The sequence below is a fragment of the Orycteropus afer genome, unplaced genomic scaffold (assembly GCF_000298275.1).
Source record: "Orycteropus afer afer isolate SDZICR_OR568_19922 unplaced genomic scaffold, OryAfe1.0 scaffold00117, whole genome shotgun sequence".
In the NCBI taxonomy this organism is placed as follows: domain Eukaryota; kingdom Metazoa; phylum Chordata; class Mammalia; order Tubulidentata; family Orycteropodidae; genus Orycteropus; species Orycteropus afer.
Genome location: NW_006921704.1, coordinates 3,358,842 through 3,378,521, shown reverse-complemented (window position 1 = coordinate 3,378,521; position 19,680 = coordinate 3,358,842). Strand labels below are relative to the sequence as shown.

Below are 19,680 nucleotides of genomic sequence, written 5' to 3'. Positions count from 1 at the left end.
CATCAAAAATGAGTCAGAACACCATACCTTTGTCCCACCCCCCACACTCAAGCCAACAACAGAGAGAAAACAGTAGATCCCAAAGGTGAACTCAATTTCCAGCAACACTTGCGTCCCCACCCATCCAGTGGCCTTTTCCTTAGCTCAAAGGTCACTTCCTCAGGAAAGCCTTGACAACCCCCTGGACCAGTCTCCCTAAATGCCTCTAGTCCCCACCTCTTTCACCTCTTCCTGTACTTGTTGTGTGGCACTCAGCAAATCAGCATTTCATACTCTTAATGGGACGAATTTTTAAGACGTCTCCCTTCCCTCATAGAGCAAGGTCTCGTGTCTTATCTGTCTCTCAGATCTCAACTCCAATTCTATTATTTATGGGGGGGGACTCTTTCCCATTAGAATATATAAATATTCTGAGGGCCCATTCATACCAAATATAAACGAAAAACCCTAAACTCCACAGCAACTTCTCCTCAGACTCTACATTCCAAACGGACATCTCTTCTCTATAGTCAAATTCCTTAGAAAAGCAGTCTAACCCCAACTCAACTTCTTCCTCTCCTCTTTGCCTTTTGGCCATCTGCAATCTGACTTCTGACCATGTTTAATCTGTTCCTGCTGGTGAGCAAACCAAAACCAACACAAAATCACTGCCTTCGAGTCAATGCCAACCCATAGCAACTCTCATTGGGCTTCCAAGGTTGTATAAAATCTTGACAGAAGTAGACTGCCTTCCTTCCTCAGAGCTGCTGGTAGGTTTGAACCACTGACTTTCTGGTTAGCAGCCATATGTCTTACCTACTATGCTACCAGAGCTCTTTCTGCTGGTTACCAGGACCTCCAAATCATCCAACTAATCTGACATTTTCCTCTTATTTACCCTCTCCTTCACACTTAACAGGAACTCTCGTGGTGAAGTGGTTAAGTGCTTGGCTACTAAGCTCAAAGTTGTCAGTTTGAACCCACCAACTGCTCTGTGGGAGAAAGATGTTGTAGTTTGCTTCCATAAAGATTTATAGCTTTGGAAATCCTATGGGACAGTTCTACTCTGTTCAATAGGATCACTATGAGCCAGTAATGACAATGACAGTAGGTTCATTTTGTGGGTTCTTTTTTTTTTTTTTTGGTCACATTTAACATACCTTCCTCTTTTGGTTTCCCCAGCAATGATTTCTTCCTCTCTTCCTTGCTGTTCATTTTGGGTCCCCTTTGCTTGACTGTACACACTCTCACTCTCTCTCTCTTTTAGCTTTCTCTTAAAATATTGAGATTTCCATAAGGTTCTGACCTTGGCCCCTAAAAAGTTTCTCTCTGGGAAATTGTGTCTACCTTCACAGCATCAACTACTGAGAATATTCAATCTCTATCCACCCCAGGTCTCTTTTTTAAACATCGGACTTGTATCTCCAACTACCTACACCTGGAGGTCCCATAACCTTCCCCCCAAGATAACTGAACTTTAAGTGGCAGAGGTGGTATTGCAAATTGGATTTGTGTCATGCTAAAGCCTTATCTATTCTCAGATACAGCATTGCTTCTATTATAACATTTATCACAAAGCACTCTAATTGCCGATTTTCCGTCTTTCCCAGTAAAGGGCACCTCATGGAAGATGAGAATTAAGTACCACTCAACTCCAGCATGCTACCCAGAACATAGGAGACACTCAATAAATTCTGTGGATTGAAAAAAGAAAGATTCTGTGTTTTTCATTTCTATAGCCTCAGCACACAGCAGGAGCTCAATAAATGTTTGGTAGGAAAAAAAAATAAAAGAAAGGACATCTTATAGAAAAAACAAATACCAAAAGACTTATAAATCTACAATTCACAGATTTGTAATTGGCATGTTTTCCTTTGGGGAAATTTCAAGATTGCCATAATACATCTTGTTTAGTAGTCAATATTTTCACAAAATAACATATTTACCCATCAAATGTTATAAATATGAAATATGTGTATATAGCTAAATAAGGGAGCTGTGGTGGCATAGTGCCTAAGGCATTTGACTGTTAACCAGAAGGCTAGTGGTTCAAATCCACCTGCCATCCTCGGAAGAAAGAGTGAACAATCTACTTCTACAGTGATACCGCCTTGGAAACCCAAGGAGGGGTCGCTATGAGTCAGATCTGACTCAACCACAGTCAGTTTGGTTTTAGTGCCATTGAGTCGCACCCGACTCATAGCGACCCCTCCTTGGGTTTCCGAAGCAGTATCACTACGGAAGTAGGTTGCCCAATCTTCCTTCCGAGGAGTGGCTGGGGGGTTTGAACCGCCAGCCTTCTGATTAGCAGTCAAGTGCCTTAGGCACTACGCTACCAGAGCTCCTTTGATAGCTACATAAACATGTATTACATGCCTATATTAATTAAATCAATCATTGTTTTAAGAAAATGAACTAGATTTATGCTGCTGGAATTTATGCTATGATAGCAAAAAGTCAGTCAAAGAGCAAGTTATTTTATTTATTGCGTCTATGCTTTTGTTTGATTGTTTTGTTTTTGTTTTTTACCCAAATATATTAAGGAAAAATTCCTACTCAAAGAATTCTCTCCTCACTGATTTTTTTATCTCTGAGGTCTAGGTGCAGATCTTAATACTACCTAAATTCTCAGCTCCTATTTTCATAGATATTTATGAAATACATTTAACTAGTGTGAAGAACCATGTTCTAGCTTGATAGATGACTTCCTTTCAAAATATTGTCAATATTCACAGCTGCTATGAATTCTGAAAAAACAAACAAACAAATAAAGCGTGTTCGAACAACACTCTGATAAGCCGTATGTGCACTGCCAGCCTGGCTCATGCAATAAGCCCATGACAAGCTTGAGGGGTTTCCAAAAACCAGGTAACCCTTATACTGTTGTTCCTCTGTGTTATATAAATTTATTTCCTACTCTATTTTTTCAAAAATTTCCCTCAATTCCAGCCCTACCTTTCTAAATGGCCTGCTCAGTCCAAAATGGATCTCTTTGTTCATTCACAACTGCTCCACACCTTAATCATCTCTACTCTAAAATCACACGCCACTGTCCCCTGCATTTCTCACTCTAATGGAGGACAGCAGTGAATCACACACATTTTCAAAATTAGCTGTGTCACTGTTTCTCATTAGCATGGCTATGAATAGCTAACTATTTAAACAAACAAACAAAAAAATCAAAAACCCACAAATGCTTACATAAACACAAATCTTTTGCTGAAGTCTGAAGGACAAAGGTAAGTAACTTCTATCTGGGCAACTCATTTGCTCACATATTAAACAGATTTTCCTTATCTCATTTGATCAATGAACCAATAAAATCTGTACCTGATTTGTTGTTCTCTGACTTGCTTAGATAGAGTATACTGATTCTAGGCATGATGGCAAAACGGAGGGAACTGTTCCAAGGTCTCTCTCCTCAATTCCTCAGCACCAGACTCAAACAGACACACAGTAAAGTTCCAACCCAAGGGTCCACATATTTCTGAAATTTTTCTTACAAAACCAACAAAACTATCATGACTGTACAGAAAAAGCAATCAAACATACATGCTTTGAATTAAAAGGTTCATTGGTAAATGTTATTTCTTTCTATAGCTGTTAGATTTTAGTTATTCATAAAAGCCAGATCACATATCTTCAGTAAAAAACAATATTAATATCACAGTCTTAATATGAATATGCTGGTGAGTAAAAAAGTTAACTTCCTATTCAAAAAGGTATCTAAGCTTTGGATTTAGATATGCACTCTGTTACTGTAAATTCCCCCAAATTTCTTCTGGCTCAAGAGTATCAGATGATATGTAGTCTTCTCTTAGATCATCAGTAAGGATCACCATCTCCTGCAAGATAACAGGGGTAAATTCTGGACAAGGAAATTTCCAACCGTTTTAAACTCAGTTGTTTTAGTCATGATAGATCTGAAAGGACTCACCCGCTGTGAGTTTCTCTGAGCATAGAAGCGGCTGCTAGAGTCATACTGATTTTTGCCCATAGACTCTGATGAGAGATGTTAAACAAAAAGCCAGTTGCCATAGAGTTGATTCGAACTCATGGCAATCCCACATGTGCCACGCTGAAACTGTACTCCATAGGGTTTTCAATGGTTGTTTTTTTTTTTTTTTTTTTTTTTTCATTTTTATTATGCTTTGGGTAAAAGTTTACAGAGCAAAGTCACTTTCCATACAGCAGCTCACATATACTTTGTCTCATGACATTGACTACAATTTCCTACAATGCAACAGTTCTCCTCCCACTTCCTCCCCATAGTCACCTCCTCCCTTTGTCCTTCCCTCCTATGCACTCCCACCCCCTGAGCTGTCTTCCTGTGCATACACAGCCTTTCTATTCTCCCATAATTGATCTCTCCAAGGAGTGTATCTACCTAATGTAAATATTCAGCTTATATGCTTGTTTTTCGTTTGGCTGGAAGCCATAGGTTCAATTCCAGACCTGAAGGGCAGCTAGGGGCCATAGTCTCAGGGGTTCCATCAGGCTCTACAAGACAGCAAACTTGATCTTTTTTTTTTTTAAATGATTTTGAGTTTTGTTCCACATTGTTCTCCCACTCTATCCAGGATCTCCTATAGAGATCCCCTTCCAAGTGGCTGTCAGTTGTAGCCGGGGACCATCTAGTTCTTCTGGTCTCATAGTTGTATAGGTTGAGGATCATGTGGATTACTAGTCACTTGAGCTAATTGTTTCCATGTGTCTTTGGTTTTCTTCATTATTCTTTGCTTTGGATGAGGAGAGATGCATTGTTGTATCTAGATGGCCGCTTGCAAGCTTTTAAGATCCCAGTTGCTACTCACCAAAGTAGGAGGTGGAACAATGTTTTGTGTAGTATGTTATGCCAATTGAGCTTGATGTCCCCTGCAACTATGGTCCCAAGCCCACAGGTCCAACTACTTGTTCCCTTTGGGTAGCTAGCTGTGGCCAAGAAGTTACTACAACCTTGTCCTTTATCAGCTCTACTACATACCTGAGAATTCTTACAGAACTTATGAACACCCTTGTAGAAACACTGTCTGCCAACTCTGTATGTGGTCTTGGCCACCCCCTCCCCCCACTGCATAGACATAGCTAATAGTTCAGCCTGTCTACCTATCTATCCACCTGTAGATCAATGTTTGCCTTCACTGACAACGCAGTACTGTATGTGCAAAAGGGTTCATCTTTGTTCTCCGTACCTCCCATGTACTCTCTACGTCTTCCTCTTCCTCAATGCCACTATGTTGATCACTCACATTTGGTACATTGCCCTTCTCTTCACCCAAATCAATACCTGTCTCTACCTACCTAACAGTGTTCCCTCCCCTCCCCTTCCACCCCTGGTAATCAACAAAGAAAATTTAATATATAAACCTTTCCTTGACTTTTTATAGTAACGGACTAATACAATATTCGTCCTTCTGTGATTGACTTATTTCACCCAACTGGCTGATATTTCTGAAAGTAGATCACCAGGCCTTTCTTCAGAAGCACCTCTGGGTGGATTCAAACCTCTAACCTTTAAAGTTAGCAGCTGAGCTAGTTACCCTGTTTGCACCACCCACAGACTCCTGTTACAACAAAGCATCTCTTAATGTCAGCAGCAGGTTTTGATAATGACATTAAAAACAAAAGCAGACAGGAAATTTTCTACTACCTCAGTTCTGAAAGGGGCTAACAAAACCCTTTAGAAGAGTTGCTGAGACAGACAAAAGGCCTGGGAAGTCATTTCCACTTCAGTTTCCCATGCAGTTGAGAAGATGCTATTGTTCCCATGGATTATATTCATCCTACCTGTATGGCTTACCTGACTGGTACCTACTTTCTAAAAATTTATTAGAAGATTGAGACAAAGATAAAACTTCTTCTAAACAACAAAACACCCACCCCTATCCACGGCCCCTTCTCCCAGAACCCCCCCCCCAAAAAAAAAACTAGATCAACTACTTAAGCAAAGCCATAAAGTGAGTCAAGCTGTCATTTTGACCTTGCTGTGGTTTAATTCAGGAGCCTATTTAGAAATATAGCGAGCAAACCCCCTTCATTCGGCTCAGTTAGCAGAGCTAATAGGCTTCTAATTAATTTCCAGAAGATTGCTGTTATAACTAACAGGTTTTAAACATTTGGTTGATTGGGGAAAATGAATTGAATATAGTGTATTTGATTTGGAAAATTAGTTTTCATTCTATGTGCTTGCCATCATAGTGTTTATTTTAAGTTTACATGATTCCATTAAGAGTCTCTGAACACCACTGGGTTGTTTTAATCCTTACAGAGTCACATCCAACTTAAAAAAAAAAAATTAATTTACATTTAGATTTTTGTTGGTCTTTATTTGAGGGCAGGTTATATTCATTTTGGTGGATTTAATAAAAAAAAATCTTTGCTTGCTCATATAGCAACAGGCCAAAATACTTCAAAATGATCCCTGTGATACCTCAGTCAAAAGCCCACTCATTGAATGCAAATCCTCTCAAGAAAAGCTTCTGCACACAAAGTAAGATGAACCAGTTACTGCATTGTTTATTAAGTTTCACTTGATTCCTCCTGACAACCATTTAAACAATGAATGTTGGGAACTGTCCCTCAAAGAATCAACAACAATGGCAGGGATCAGAGCTTTTATATTTAGCTAATACTATTTTTAAAAGGAGAAAATATTTCTTCCTGAAGGGATTATAGGAAGCCTTATTAAAGACACCTGCAAACAAAACAAGTGACAATAGATCTTTATCATAATTGATAACTGAGTTATCCTTTATATAAAACCCATTTCTTAAGAGACAATAACACCAAAATTTACCTTTGTTACTGAATTCAAGAAATCAGCTAATTGGGACAACGAGTATTCAAGAGTAAGTTTAACTAAGATTAAATACGTGGACAATAAATAAAACACCCTTGTCTCTTGGGTTTAATAGAAATAAGTCTAGGATGTCCTCTCCTCATGCTGCTAATGACTTACAGTGAAATCAAGTAGCACTCATCCTTGTCCTCCATGATGCAAAAATATATGAGGGATTCTAATTATATTCACTATAAGCTAAGCACATAGTGGGCCAGCTGGCTTTGGAACCTCAACCTCTGCCTAACTTGCAGCTGAAAAGTAACAAAACACCTCACACAATCTTCTCAAATTAACAATCCCTGTAAAAACATGCACCTAAAGTCATCTGCATTCTTTGAAAAACTGTAACTGCTTTAGTGAAAGATTGCTCCCAAGGTATCAACTACAAATATAGCTAAAGCCAAAGAAGTCATTTATAAAATAAGTTTGCAGAAGGGGAAAAAAAAAACAGAGGTCTATGTTTGCAGTAAAAATACTCCGTGAGCCTCAGCTTACGTCACATGTTGGTCAACAGCGGCCACATTTACCCACGGCCTAAGTTGTTTGCAGTCAAATATTCATTGCTGCATTTCTGTGTGACTAATAGGAATTCCTGTAATCATTTCAAGTCTATTACTGATTTTTCCGACATAGATAATTTTCCAAATTAACTAGTCTTGGCTCCTTTTAAAACAAAGGTTCCTCTCCTGAGGTGATCCTAAGCTTTGACTCCAAGAATATTTGAGTCCTAAAAACAAAACAAAACAAAAAGAGCTATCAGGATAGCCATAATTACTGATCCACTCTAGCACTTCCACTTCCTGGCCTTCAAATCCACTCATGATTTAGACTACTGTAAGCCAGCACTTAGGGAAAGTGAGAAAGGTTCAAACTCATGAAGTATTAGCAATAGTAGCTGGAATTTTAGGACATGTGAAACTCTGGATGCTTTCTGTTTCCAAAATAAACACTCGGAAAAGAAGAAAGTTCCCTAACATGAATCATTGGAAAGTAGTCAGAATGAAACAACAGAAAAAATACCACATGAGCAACAATTCTGAATGAGGAGATGAGAGATGACATGAATCAACATTATTTCTTAGAACCTCAAGTTCACAGACAAAACAAATGCTTTATACAAGATATTTCTGTGGGATTGTTGGTTTTCTATTTTTTTTTTTTTAAAAGAGACAGCTTAAGACTTAGAACAATCAATGTGTGAAAAGAAAAACTGCCTACAAAAACAAAACAGACATTTTCTGAGGTGACTTTGATCCTGTACTCAAATTATGGGCCTTAACATACTTGCCTTTAAAGGCTTTGTATCTCCAATAACTGCTCTCTATTGTCCTTGTTAACACAAAGTATTATTTTCACCTTATTATTACTAATCTTTTCTTTGTAAGTAACCACACCTGGCTTTATCCAAAAAAAAAAAAAAAACCAGTGCAGTAAATATTTGCCCTTTGTGGTAATACAATGCATAATTTGGTTAATCTAGGCTATCTTTCCGTGAGAGGTGATTGTTCCTATATTATGAAATGTGTTCACAGTAAAGCAAAATCCATGCCAGATACTTGGGAGGCAGCCCCTGAGCCATTTACAAAGCATATCGCTGCTGCAAATGAAAACACTGACACGACAGTGTAGCCACTCCTACACAGGCGGTATTACTCATGTTAACTTAGCTCAGAATCATAACCACACCTTTCTTTTACAAACATGGCCTTTTATTCAGGTAAAATTACACATACGCAGGCAGAAAGCCCCACCATCACCCCCAAAAACTCCCCAAGGAAAGGCCTTGATAAATCAGAAACTTCAATTTTCCATTTGAGAATTTGACATTACTGTTACGTTACCTGGATGAAATCTAGAAATGTCAGGGGCAGCAAGTCATCCATATGTCCAATGTCTTTGGAGAAACGATTTAAAATTCTTCCTGCAATAACAGGATATGAGGAATTACTCATTTCCCCAGATAGGCCCTCTAAGAGAAACAATTCACAAACAAATCAAAACAATATTTTAAATGCATATGTATTTAATATATTATGCATTCATATGAAATAAGCCGATGTCAATGGTAAAGGAAAAGAAAATAGGATGGTACCTAAAGAGAAACAAAAATACCACCAAATGGCAGCGAGGGGGAGGTGAAATTTGGCCTTGATTTTTAGAAGACTGGGGGGTGGAGGGAGAGTACTGTGACATAGTGTTGGGAAGGGTTGGTGGATTTTTAAAATGTTCCATTTTCAGATCCTATCTAGGGCTTCAATTGAACTTCTAAATAGATAGGTTAACAACTGGACAACATATAAATTAATCCTAATTGTTACAACAATGTTGCTTTAGTTATCAGAAGCAATTTTGCTCAGTAGATTTTTAAGTAAATATAGCTGTAATGTCTTTATTTATTTGTTTGTCTTTCCTGTATGGGTTATGAAACCTCACATTTTGGGAAAACCTAAAATCCTCTCATTTCTAAGTTGTAAATTTATTATCGGCATAAGTCATTATCTTCAGAATTATTCACACTGTGACAAACATAGATTTATTCTTAAACATCCAAAGCAAGATGGAGGTAAGCAGAAAACAGAAATGCAGGTGCATAAATAAATTCCTTAATGATTAAACAGCACTTCTCATCATTGATTTTATCTCCTATCACAAGCAGAATCCAAGAAAATAGGGGTGCAAAAATGCTTTAGAAATGGAAGACTAGAACTGATCTCTAAGAAATAACCATTCTTTCAAATTATGTTTTCAATGAAGTTTTATTAATTAACAAACCAACCAAAAAATTCTATGCGTATTTTGATCTTGGCAACACCTCAAAAACGTTTTATCTAGTCCCCTGGACGTCTTTTCTAACTGATGCTTCAGGATGCCATTCTGCAGATAAGATGGGGCCTCTGCTTGTTCTCTCTCCAAGGTTTGTCAGAAGTGACTTCCTACCGTGCCCCTTCATACCAAGCCACAACTGGACCATGAATATAGTCAGAGGCTGCAGCCTGAGTTTCCACAGACAGGGAAATTGCTGTGTCTGCAATCCATCTCAAGCATCCCAACTCCACTAGGCAGCACAGGGTGTGCTCGAGTATGACCTCAGAGGAATCTCAGAGGAGGCTTTAGCTCTTGGCCAGGCTATGCTATTACTAGCTGGACCTCAGTTTTCCTTACTTTGGCTTGGGAAATACAGACTCCAGAAACCATCTTTCAGTGACACTTTTGGCATGCCCTTTGACAACTTTTCTGAGCCTCTAATTACCTACTTTAAAGGGTAATTCTGAGGATTAAATTAGCTCATGCATGTGAAAAAGCTCACTCACAATGCCAGGCATGTAACAGGTGCTCAAAAGAAAAAAAGAGAGAGAGAGAGATTATTATTATTAAGCACAGGTTCTGCATCATGCCACCTGGGATACTCTTTCACCCACTGTAGAAAGTCCAACCTGTTAAAACACAGATTCGGATTCAGGAGCTTAGGGTGGAGTTTGAGATTCTGCAGTTGTAAACAAGTTCCCAGATGATTCCATGTTTACTGTTCTCCAGACCATACTTTGAAGGGCAAGATGTCGGGTAATTATGTAATCAGTTGTGCTTCAGGAATATTAAAATCACACAGGCAATTTTTCACATATTCTTACATATTGTGTGACCTATCACATCTCTTTAAAAAAAAAAAAAAAAACTTCTCAAAGTATCAATTCCAAAATACTAGAAAAACATGAGCTGTGGTAGCATAGTGGCTAAGGCACTTGACTGCTAACCAGAAGACTTACGGTTCAAATCCACCAGCCACTCCTTGGAAGGAAGGTTGGGCAATCCTACTTCTATAGCGATACTGCCTCGGAAATCCAAGAGGGGTGACTATGAGTTGGGGCTGACTCGATGGCACATAACAACAACAACAACATGTTCAAAAGTATTAAAGGCAAAAAAATGTACTTAAAGTATAATTTAAAAACTTAACTATTTTCTTCAATGAAAAGTATATACAACTTTCCAACACACACAGGAATCAGAAACACTGCAATTGCAATTCAGTTTAAAAATGTTGAAAGTAATATATGAATTTAAAAAAAAAGATGAAAAGGCTACACCTACATAGTAGGTGTCCATGAAATGGGGAGTGTATCCAAGAACATGTATAAGATTGGAAGACAATGGTCCTATAAGTTTATGTGAATGATCAAAATTCCCAGGTGTATAGTACAACTGACAAGGGGCAAGGTTGTGGTCATCGCTTGGTCACAGCCAGCTACCCAGAGGGACCGATGTGAAAACCATCCCTTTACCATGGACCAGGAGCTGGAGTCTTAAGGTCTAAGAGATCTATGGTTGGCAAGCTGTATAAAATATAATGAAAACACAAAAAAACTGAAAAACCATCTTCCCATGGCTACAGTAAATGAACTAAATGTCAAAAGCCATCAAAAGCCTCCATTTCTCTTTACCAATGACCTGAGTCTAGAAAATGAGAGATTAGCAGATTCAACAGTTACTTTCTTGTTCGAAGAAGCATTTAAGAGACTGAACGGTGCTTATAGAATATTTTCATCTGGCTTTGCAGCAGATTGTTATATTCAGAGCTGTGATTTCAAGTTCAAGGTCTTATAGTCACATAGTTTTCTCAAAGGTCTCCAAATAAAATCCTTATGATGCATCACTCCATGCACATGCTATGCCCCTTCATCCAAGTGACATCTGACTCCTGCTTGAGTATCTCCAGGGATGTGGAGGGAAGGGGGATTCACTTTTTCCAGGGGGGACCCAATCCACATCCAGACTCTTCTGTTATAAAGGGCTTTCTTACATTAAAACCGAATCCTGGAACATCCAAAGCTTGCTGCTCATTCTGCCCTCACATGGAGTGAATCTAATTTCTCTTGACAAGACAGCCCTTCAAATACTTAAGAGAGTTAATCATATCCTTTCCAGACTTCTCACAAGTAACTATCCCTTCATGACTCAATATTCCCTCATAAGACATGGTGTCACGTCTTGGCCACTGCCTTCTGCATGTACTCAGAAGGTCAAGTCTCAGTCAATGCCTGGTGCCCAGGATTAAAATCAATATCCAAAATGTGGTCTGACTACTTTGGGGTAAAGTGGTAACATCATCTCCTCGATCTGCACAGCATATATCCAATCACAAAGCCCACACTCACAATAACTTCTCTTGCCTCACATCCAATGAAGAGTCAGATCACTCCCATCCTGTATTATGAAGATAGATTTTGAAGAGCAATTGGGTAATATGTATACACAATGTTAAGAGTGCATTCCTTTTTGTCACTTTCATTAATTTGGTAAATGCTGTGGGATATATAATTTTGGAACAATAGCAACAAACACCAAAAAATATATGGGTGGGTATATATGTATGTATGTATAGGTGTATGCATACACACACACACACATATACATATTCATATATATGAGAAAACATGTAGGGGGCACAGTTACATATAGTTCTTAGACATAATCAAATAACTCTCGGGATTGCTTCCTGAGTTTGAAGGATTAGGACCACAGTCTTATGGGACATCTTGGTCAACTGTCATAATATAGTTCATAACCTTTAGGTTCTACATGCTAGTTTGGTAAGTAGTGTCTGGGGACTCAAAACCTTGTGAGTGCACATACTGCAGGTTTGTGAGGAGACTGTGAGGCTAAACCATTTGTAGATGACCTGTTTCTGGGTCGGAGTTTCATATAGAGCAGAGCAGTTCCTTCACAGCTCTCTATTGAAAGTTAGTCCGAGACACAACGGTTTGAAAAAATTTAAGGAAAAGAAAACAAAGTAAAAACAATTTAAAAAAAAAAAGTAAAAACTGAAAAAAATAAAAGGAGGGGGAAGTTTGCAAATGGCCATCCAAGATACAACTATTATCTCTACTCCTCTGGAGCAAAAGAGAAAGAAGGAAACCAAAGACTCAGAGAAGAAATTAGTCTACAAGACTAAAAGTCTACATGAACCATGGCCTTATCTACCCTGAGACCAAAAGAACTGGATGGTCCTCATCTACCTTCAGAATCAATCATGCTGATCAGAGCCACAATAGATGGACACTGATAGGATGGGAGAAAAATGTGGAAGAGTACCTCAAATTCCTAAGGAAAAAAAAAACAAAAAACCTAAACTAAACCACACTTACTTTACCAGCTAAGACAGGAGGACTCCCCAAGACTACTGCTCTGAGATATTCTTTAAACTCTGAACTGAAACTAGCTCCCAAGGCCATTCAGCTACTTAAAAGATTGACTCATAAAATAAAAATCACTTGAGAGTATTGTGCTCCTTTAAAAAGTCATCTACAAGAGACCAAATGGTCAATGATTACCATTTTTTTATCAAAACAAAGATAAAAACACAAAGAGGTAAGGAAACTAGATTAACAGAAATGGAACAACCAAAATGGACATACTGAAAATGTTCACACATTGTTAAGAATGCAACCAATGTCACAATTTGTGTAGAAATAGTTGAATGACAAGCGGCCAACAAACATATGAAGAAATGCTCATGATCATTAGCCATTAGAGAGATGCAAATCAAAACAACAATGAGGTACCATCTTGCTCCAGCACTAGTAGAAAGTTCAACAAGACAGAAAATAACAAATACTGGCGAGGTTGTGGAGAGATTGGGACTCTCATACACTGCTGGTGGGACTGTAAAATGGTACAACCATTGTGGAAAGCAGTATGGTGATTCCTTCAAAAGACGGAATTAGAAATACCATTTGACCCAGCCATTCCATTACTAGGTATATACACTAAAGAAATGAGAGCCGTGACAAGAACAGATATATGCATACCCATGTTCATCACAGCACTATTTACAATAGCCAAAAGATGGAAACAACCTAGGTGTCCATCAACTGAGGAATGGATAACCAAACTATGGTACATACACACAGTGGAATATTATGCAATGCTAGAATAATGTAGAATCTGCAAAACACCACATAACGTGGATGAACTTGGAGGACATTATGCTGAGTGAAATAAGTCAATCACAAAAGGACAAATATTGTATTAGTCCGTTATTGTAAAAGTTAAGGAAAAGTTTATCTATAGAAGGAAATTTTCTTTGTTGGTTACCAGGGACAGGAGGGGAGGGGAGGGAACGCTGTTAGATAGACAGAGATAAGTATTGATTTGGGTGAAGAGAACGGCAATGTACCAAATGTGAGTGACCAACGTGGCGGCATTGAGGATGAGAAAGAGGTACAGACAACAAGATGAACCCTTTTGCACATACAGTACTGTGTTGTTAGTGAAGGCAAATATGGGTATATGGGTGGATAGATGGGTGGACAGGCTGAACTAGTAGGTGTCTATGAAATGGTGAGTGTATCCAAGAACATGTATAGGATTGGCAGACAATGGTCCTATAAGTTTATGTGAATGATCAGAATTCCCAGGTGTATAGTAGAGCTGACAAGGGGCAAGGTTGTGGTCATCGCTTGGTCACAGCCAGCTACCCAGAGGGACTGAGTATTTGAACCTGTGGGCTTAGGACCATAGTCGCAGGGGATATCAAGCTCAATTGGCATAACATACTACCGAAAACATTGTTCCACCTCCTACTTTGGTGAGTAGTGACTGGGATCTTAAAAGCTACTAAGCTGCCATCTAGATGCAATGATGGGTCTCTCCTCATCCAGAGCAAAGAAGTATGAAGAAAACCAAAATTCATGGAAACAATTAGTCCAAGTGACTGATACACCATCCGATCTGCAGCCTATATGACTATGAGACCAGAAGAAATAGATGGTGCCCGGCTACCACTGTCATCCACTTGGAAGGGGATCTATGTAGGAGATCCTTGATAGAGAGGGAGAACAATGTGGAACAAAACTCAAAATCATTTGGAGGAAAAAAAAAGGGGGGGGGGACCAGGTTTGCTGGTCTGATAGAGCCTGGTGGAACCACTGAGACTATGGCCCCTAGCTGCCCTTCAGGTCTGGAATTGAACCCACACCTGTGGTTGCCAGCCAAACAATGTACAGGCATGTGAGTTAAACATTTACCTCAAGTAGACACACTCCCTGGAGAGAACAATCATGGGAGAAAGAAGGGCTGCTTATGCACAGGGGACAGCTCAGGGGGCAGGAGTTCATGGAGGGATGGACACAGGGAAGAGGTAACTATGGGGAGGAAGTGGGAGAGGAGCTGTTGCATTGTGGTAAACTGTGGTCAATGTCACGAGACAAAGTGTATGTGAACTGCTATATAGAAAGTGAATCTGCTCTGTAAATCTTCACCCAAATCACAATAAAAAAAAAAAAAAAAGTTGAATGGGAACCTGTACTGCTGTGTAAATATTCACCAAAAGCACAATCACATATTATTTTTTAAAAAAGGAAAAAGAATACTATCCTTTTGACTCAGATATTTCATTTCTAGGAATGTATCTCAAGGAGTTAATTAGTCCATAAATAATGAACATTTACAAAGATATTCAATGTGTCACTATTTGGCAAAAATAGGCAACCACATAAATGCTTAAAAAGTAATATAAAATAATTAATATAAAATGTCTGTAACGTAATACATATATTAAAAAAAGAAATTCTGTTGAATCCAGTCCTACTCATGATGACCTCATGTGCTCAGAGGACTGTCCCGTGACCTTTTGGAAGCAGACTGCTAAGCCTTTCTTCCCAGGTGCTTCTAGGTGGGTTTGATAGTCAGCCTTTCAGTTAGTAGCCCTGGTGCTGTTTGCCCTACCAATGACTCCTGTAATGTAATATGGGCAATTTTTATCTTTTTCTCTATGTCCGTATTTTTCTATAGTATTAGTTTGGTAAAAGAATAAAGTGGGAAAAGAGACAGAGAGAAAGATTAGGAGGAGAAAAAGACTTCCTTTAAAGTTTACACCATCATATAACCAATCAGGGTCCCCCCCAACTGCTCTTGTTCACATTTTTTCTATCTTGTTCACAAGAATATCAAGAAAGATATTCTTGTCCAAATTCTTTGCCCAAATACAAATTTGTAAGTGGTCACATTTTAAGAACTGCTTCCAGAATCTAATCTGGAATATGTCACTTCCAGAATTCTGACACCTTCCCACGTCCAAAATTCTTTAGCATCCTTATAATCAAAACCAGTTGCTGTCAATTCTGATTCAGGGTTTTTTGATGTGAACTGTAACTAAAAACCTGAAGTTTGAGCTCCATTTTTTTCTTAATAGAAATATATTTACACATAAAAATATACTGAGATTTTTTTTTATTGAGGTACATTTTACATACTATAAAATCACCCATTTAAGGTATACAGTTCAATGATTTTTAGTAACTGTACTGAATGATGCAACCATAACCATAAATAAGATCCATCATGCCCTTTACTTCCTTGTATCCACCTCCAGCTTCAGGCAACCACTAATTTACCTTCTGTCTGTATAAGTTTGTCTTCTCTGGATATTTCATATAAATGGAATCATGAAATACGTGGTCTCTAGTGTCTGGCCTCTTTTACTTGGCATCATGTTTCAAGGTTCGTACATAACGCAGCATGTGTCAATAATTTATTCCTTTGTACTGAATTCTTTACCACTGAAATGGTCTGACACACCGTCAACAAATAAAGGCCCAATCAGACCATACCATGCTTGATCTTGAGGGTAAAAGTGGATGTGTTTAGTGAACTCTTAATGAGTCACCAGTATTACTAATCTCTTAATATATCAATATTTACATTCTCTGAAAGTTTTAGAACATAATTCTTTTGATAGGAACTGGACTTTGGCTTGATATCCCTGCAGAGTGTTGGAAAATGGAAGTGCTAGATTTGATCTAGGCCTACAATCACGTGTGATGGTGGACTCTCACTGGACCTTGGCTGATGGAAAGCAGACTGTGGAGAGGTATGGTGGGAGACAAGTAGAAGAGTCACTGCCCTGGTGGGAAGTGGTATCCAAATCCACGCAGTCTATCTAAAGAAGCTCAGGGGAAATTCCAAGTTCAATGCAACATGATGGGGCAAAGATCGGTTCAAAGCAGAGGATGTGAGGGAGAGCCTGAAGACACTTGGCTGGGCTGAAAAGGAACACTGTGTGTGTGACACGTCAGACCTGGGTGGTGAGAGAGCCATTCAAGAAACTGACCTAGTCCAGACTTCAACATCAATCCACACAAATTATTTAAGCTTGTTGTTGTTGTTGTTGTTATGTGCCATCGAGTCGGACCCGACTCATAATGACCCCTCTTTGGGTTTCCGAGGCAGTATCACTATGGAAGCAGATTGCCCCATCTTCCTTCCGAGGAGTGGCTGGTGGATTTGAACCACCTGCCTTCTGGTTAGCAGTCAAGTGCCTTAGCCACTATGCTACCAGAGCTCCCTATTTAAGCTTAGACTAACATAATTTTGGGAGCTGTAGAAGTCTGGTAGTTTGACATATTTTCTTCATCCTCCTATCACTATCTATGGTGAGACTTCATCTCATGTACTTTGGATATGTTATCAGGGGGGACCAGTTCCTGGAGAAGGACATCATGCTTGGTAAAGCAGATAATCAGCAAAAAAGAGGAAGACCCTCAACAAGATGTACCGACACAGTGGCTGCATCAATGAGCTCAAATACAGCAACAACTGTGAAGATGGTGCATGACCAGGCAGTGTTTTGTTCTGTATACAGGGTTGCTGTGAGTCAGAACCATCTTGAGGGCACCTAACAACAACAACCTGTTGGTATAACTCACCAACAAGGTGCTGGTCACAGAATGGCATGAAACATAAAAAAACAACCAAACTCACTGTTGTCAAGTCAATTCAACTCATAGAGATCCCTCCTTGGGTTTCCAAGGTGATACCTCTACGAAAGAAGATTATACAATCTTCCTTCTGAGGAGTGGCTGGTTGGTTTGAACCTCCAGCCGTCTGGTTAGCAGTCAAATACCTTAGGCACTATGCCACCAAAGCTCCTTCAAATATAAAAAGCAGTAGGAATTAGAGCACTACTGGTGAAAAAAACCACCAAGGTTGTTGTCCTCCTCTGACCCTCAGTAGGACCTTAGGCAATTCATCCATCCTTTATTAAAACTCCAATTCCTTATGCATAAAATGGAGATACTTCCCTTGAATACTTCATAAGATAATTATGAGAATAAGAGAGATCATGGTTATAAAGACAATTTCTAACTGTAAAGTAGCATGTACAGTATGCATAAACAGGAAAAAAAAAAAAAAAACCCTCACTGTTGAGTCGGATCCGACTAGCAGCGACCCCTCCTTGGGTTTCCAAGGTGTTATCTCTACGGAAGTAGATTACCCAATCTTCCTTCTGAGGAGTGGCTGGTGGGTTTGAACCACCAGCCTTCTGGTTAGCAGTCAAATGCCTCAGGCACTATGCCACCAGAGCTCCCACAGTATGGATAAAGTGTTATTAATATTATCGTTATAAGATTTTAGAGGTCTGTGGTAAACTGTTGTCAATGACATGAGACAAAGTATATGTGAACTGCTGTATGGAAAGTGAATTTGCTCTGTAAACCTTCACCCAAATCAAAATAAAAAAATAAAATAAAATAAAATCACACACACACACACACACAGATTTTAGAGCTCTAAGGAGCATTAAAGATCACCAGGGCCAGTAATTTTCAAACTTGGTCTTGTGAAGACTCTGAAATTCTACAGAGGTGCCTTGAAGAAAGATACAGAGAAGGAACCGGAGACCAAGCATACCCCACACTCCAGATGCCCTATACTTCACCTTTACCTGCCCTGTCCCGCTCACCACCCCACCACCATACACAGTATTTTATATATATGAATGTTTTGATAGAGATCATCTTTGAAGAAAGAATTCTGAAGCTTCTCATATTAGAGATGAGGTGACAAGGTCTAACCTTGCTCAAGGTGAGCCAATATTTAATAATGGATGTAGATGCTATCTGCCAAGACATTCCAGGACTGTCACATAGTAGAGAAAGGAGGCATGGGAAAGCCCCTTCTTCAGGGAAATTTCCTTCACTGGCTCTTATTTTTTCTTACTTGAACTTACCTTGCTTACTTGGATGCTTGGCTATCCTACAAAATACAAGTTCAATCCATCTAAATTAAACAAAATCCTTTGAAATTTACCCATAACTACCCATCCCCAACTTCTCATACTTTGGCTTAAGACCTAATCTAAACATTCAACAAGAAAATTTTCAAGTAACTTCCAACTTAATTTTCTTTATCTCATATAATTAACTACGAGCATTTCTTGACTTTTTGTTTAAAACGATTCACTTACATATTTAATATCAAACCAAATCTACCATGTTTTTAAGAATAATGATGCAAGAAGAGATAGGAGACAGGTACTTTCCTATCCATCCACACTTTACTCTTTTTTTTTAATTGTGATTTGGGTGAAGGTTTACAGAGCAAATTCACTTTCCATACAGCGGTTCACATGTATACTTTGTCTCATGACATTGACCACAGCTTACCAAAATTCAATAGCTCACCTCCCTCTTCCTCGCCATAGTTACCTATTCCCTGTGTCCATCCCTCCATGCACTCCTGCCCCCTGAGCTGTCTCCCTGTGCATAAGCAGCCTTCCTATCTCCCATGATTGTTCTCTCTAAGAAGCGTATCTACTTGAGATAAATGTTGAACTCATATGCCTGTCTTTTGTTTGGCTGGAAACCACAGGTGTGGGTTCAATTCCAGTTCTGAAGGGCAGCTGGGGCCACAGTCTCCGTGGTTCCACCAGGCTCTATCAGACCAGCAAACGTGGTCCCCCCCTTTTTTTTTCTCCAAATGATTTTGAATTTTGTTCCACATTGTTCTCCCTCTCTATCAAGGATCTCCTACATAGATCCCCTTCCAAGTGGATGACAGTGTTAGCCAGGCACCATCTAGTT

At 39.1% G+C, this 19,680-nt stretch overlaps 1 protein-coding gene across 1 annotated transcript in view; it reads right to left on the bottom strand.

Annotated features, from left to right (window-relative positions):
* The window catches only part of ABCC4 (ATP binding cassette subfamily C member 4), a 441,806-nt gene that overhangs the window by 138,898 nt on the left and 283,228 nt on the right, over positions 1-19,680 (bottom strand). Inside the window, exon 19 of the mRNA XM_007944012.1 lies at positions 8,662-8,741. Within this exon, the coding sequence (XP_007942203.1) occupies positions 8,662-8,741 (80 nt within the window). The remainder of the gene's footprint in view (positions 1-8,661; positions 8,742-19,680) is intronic.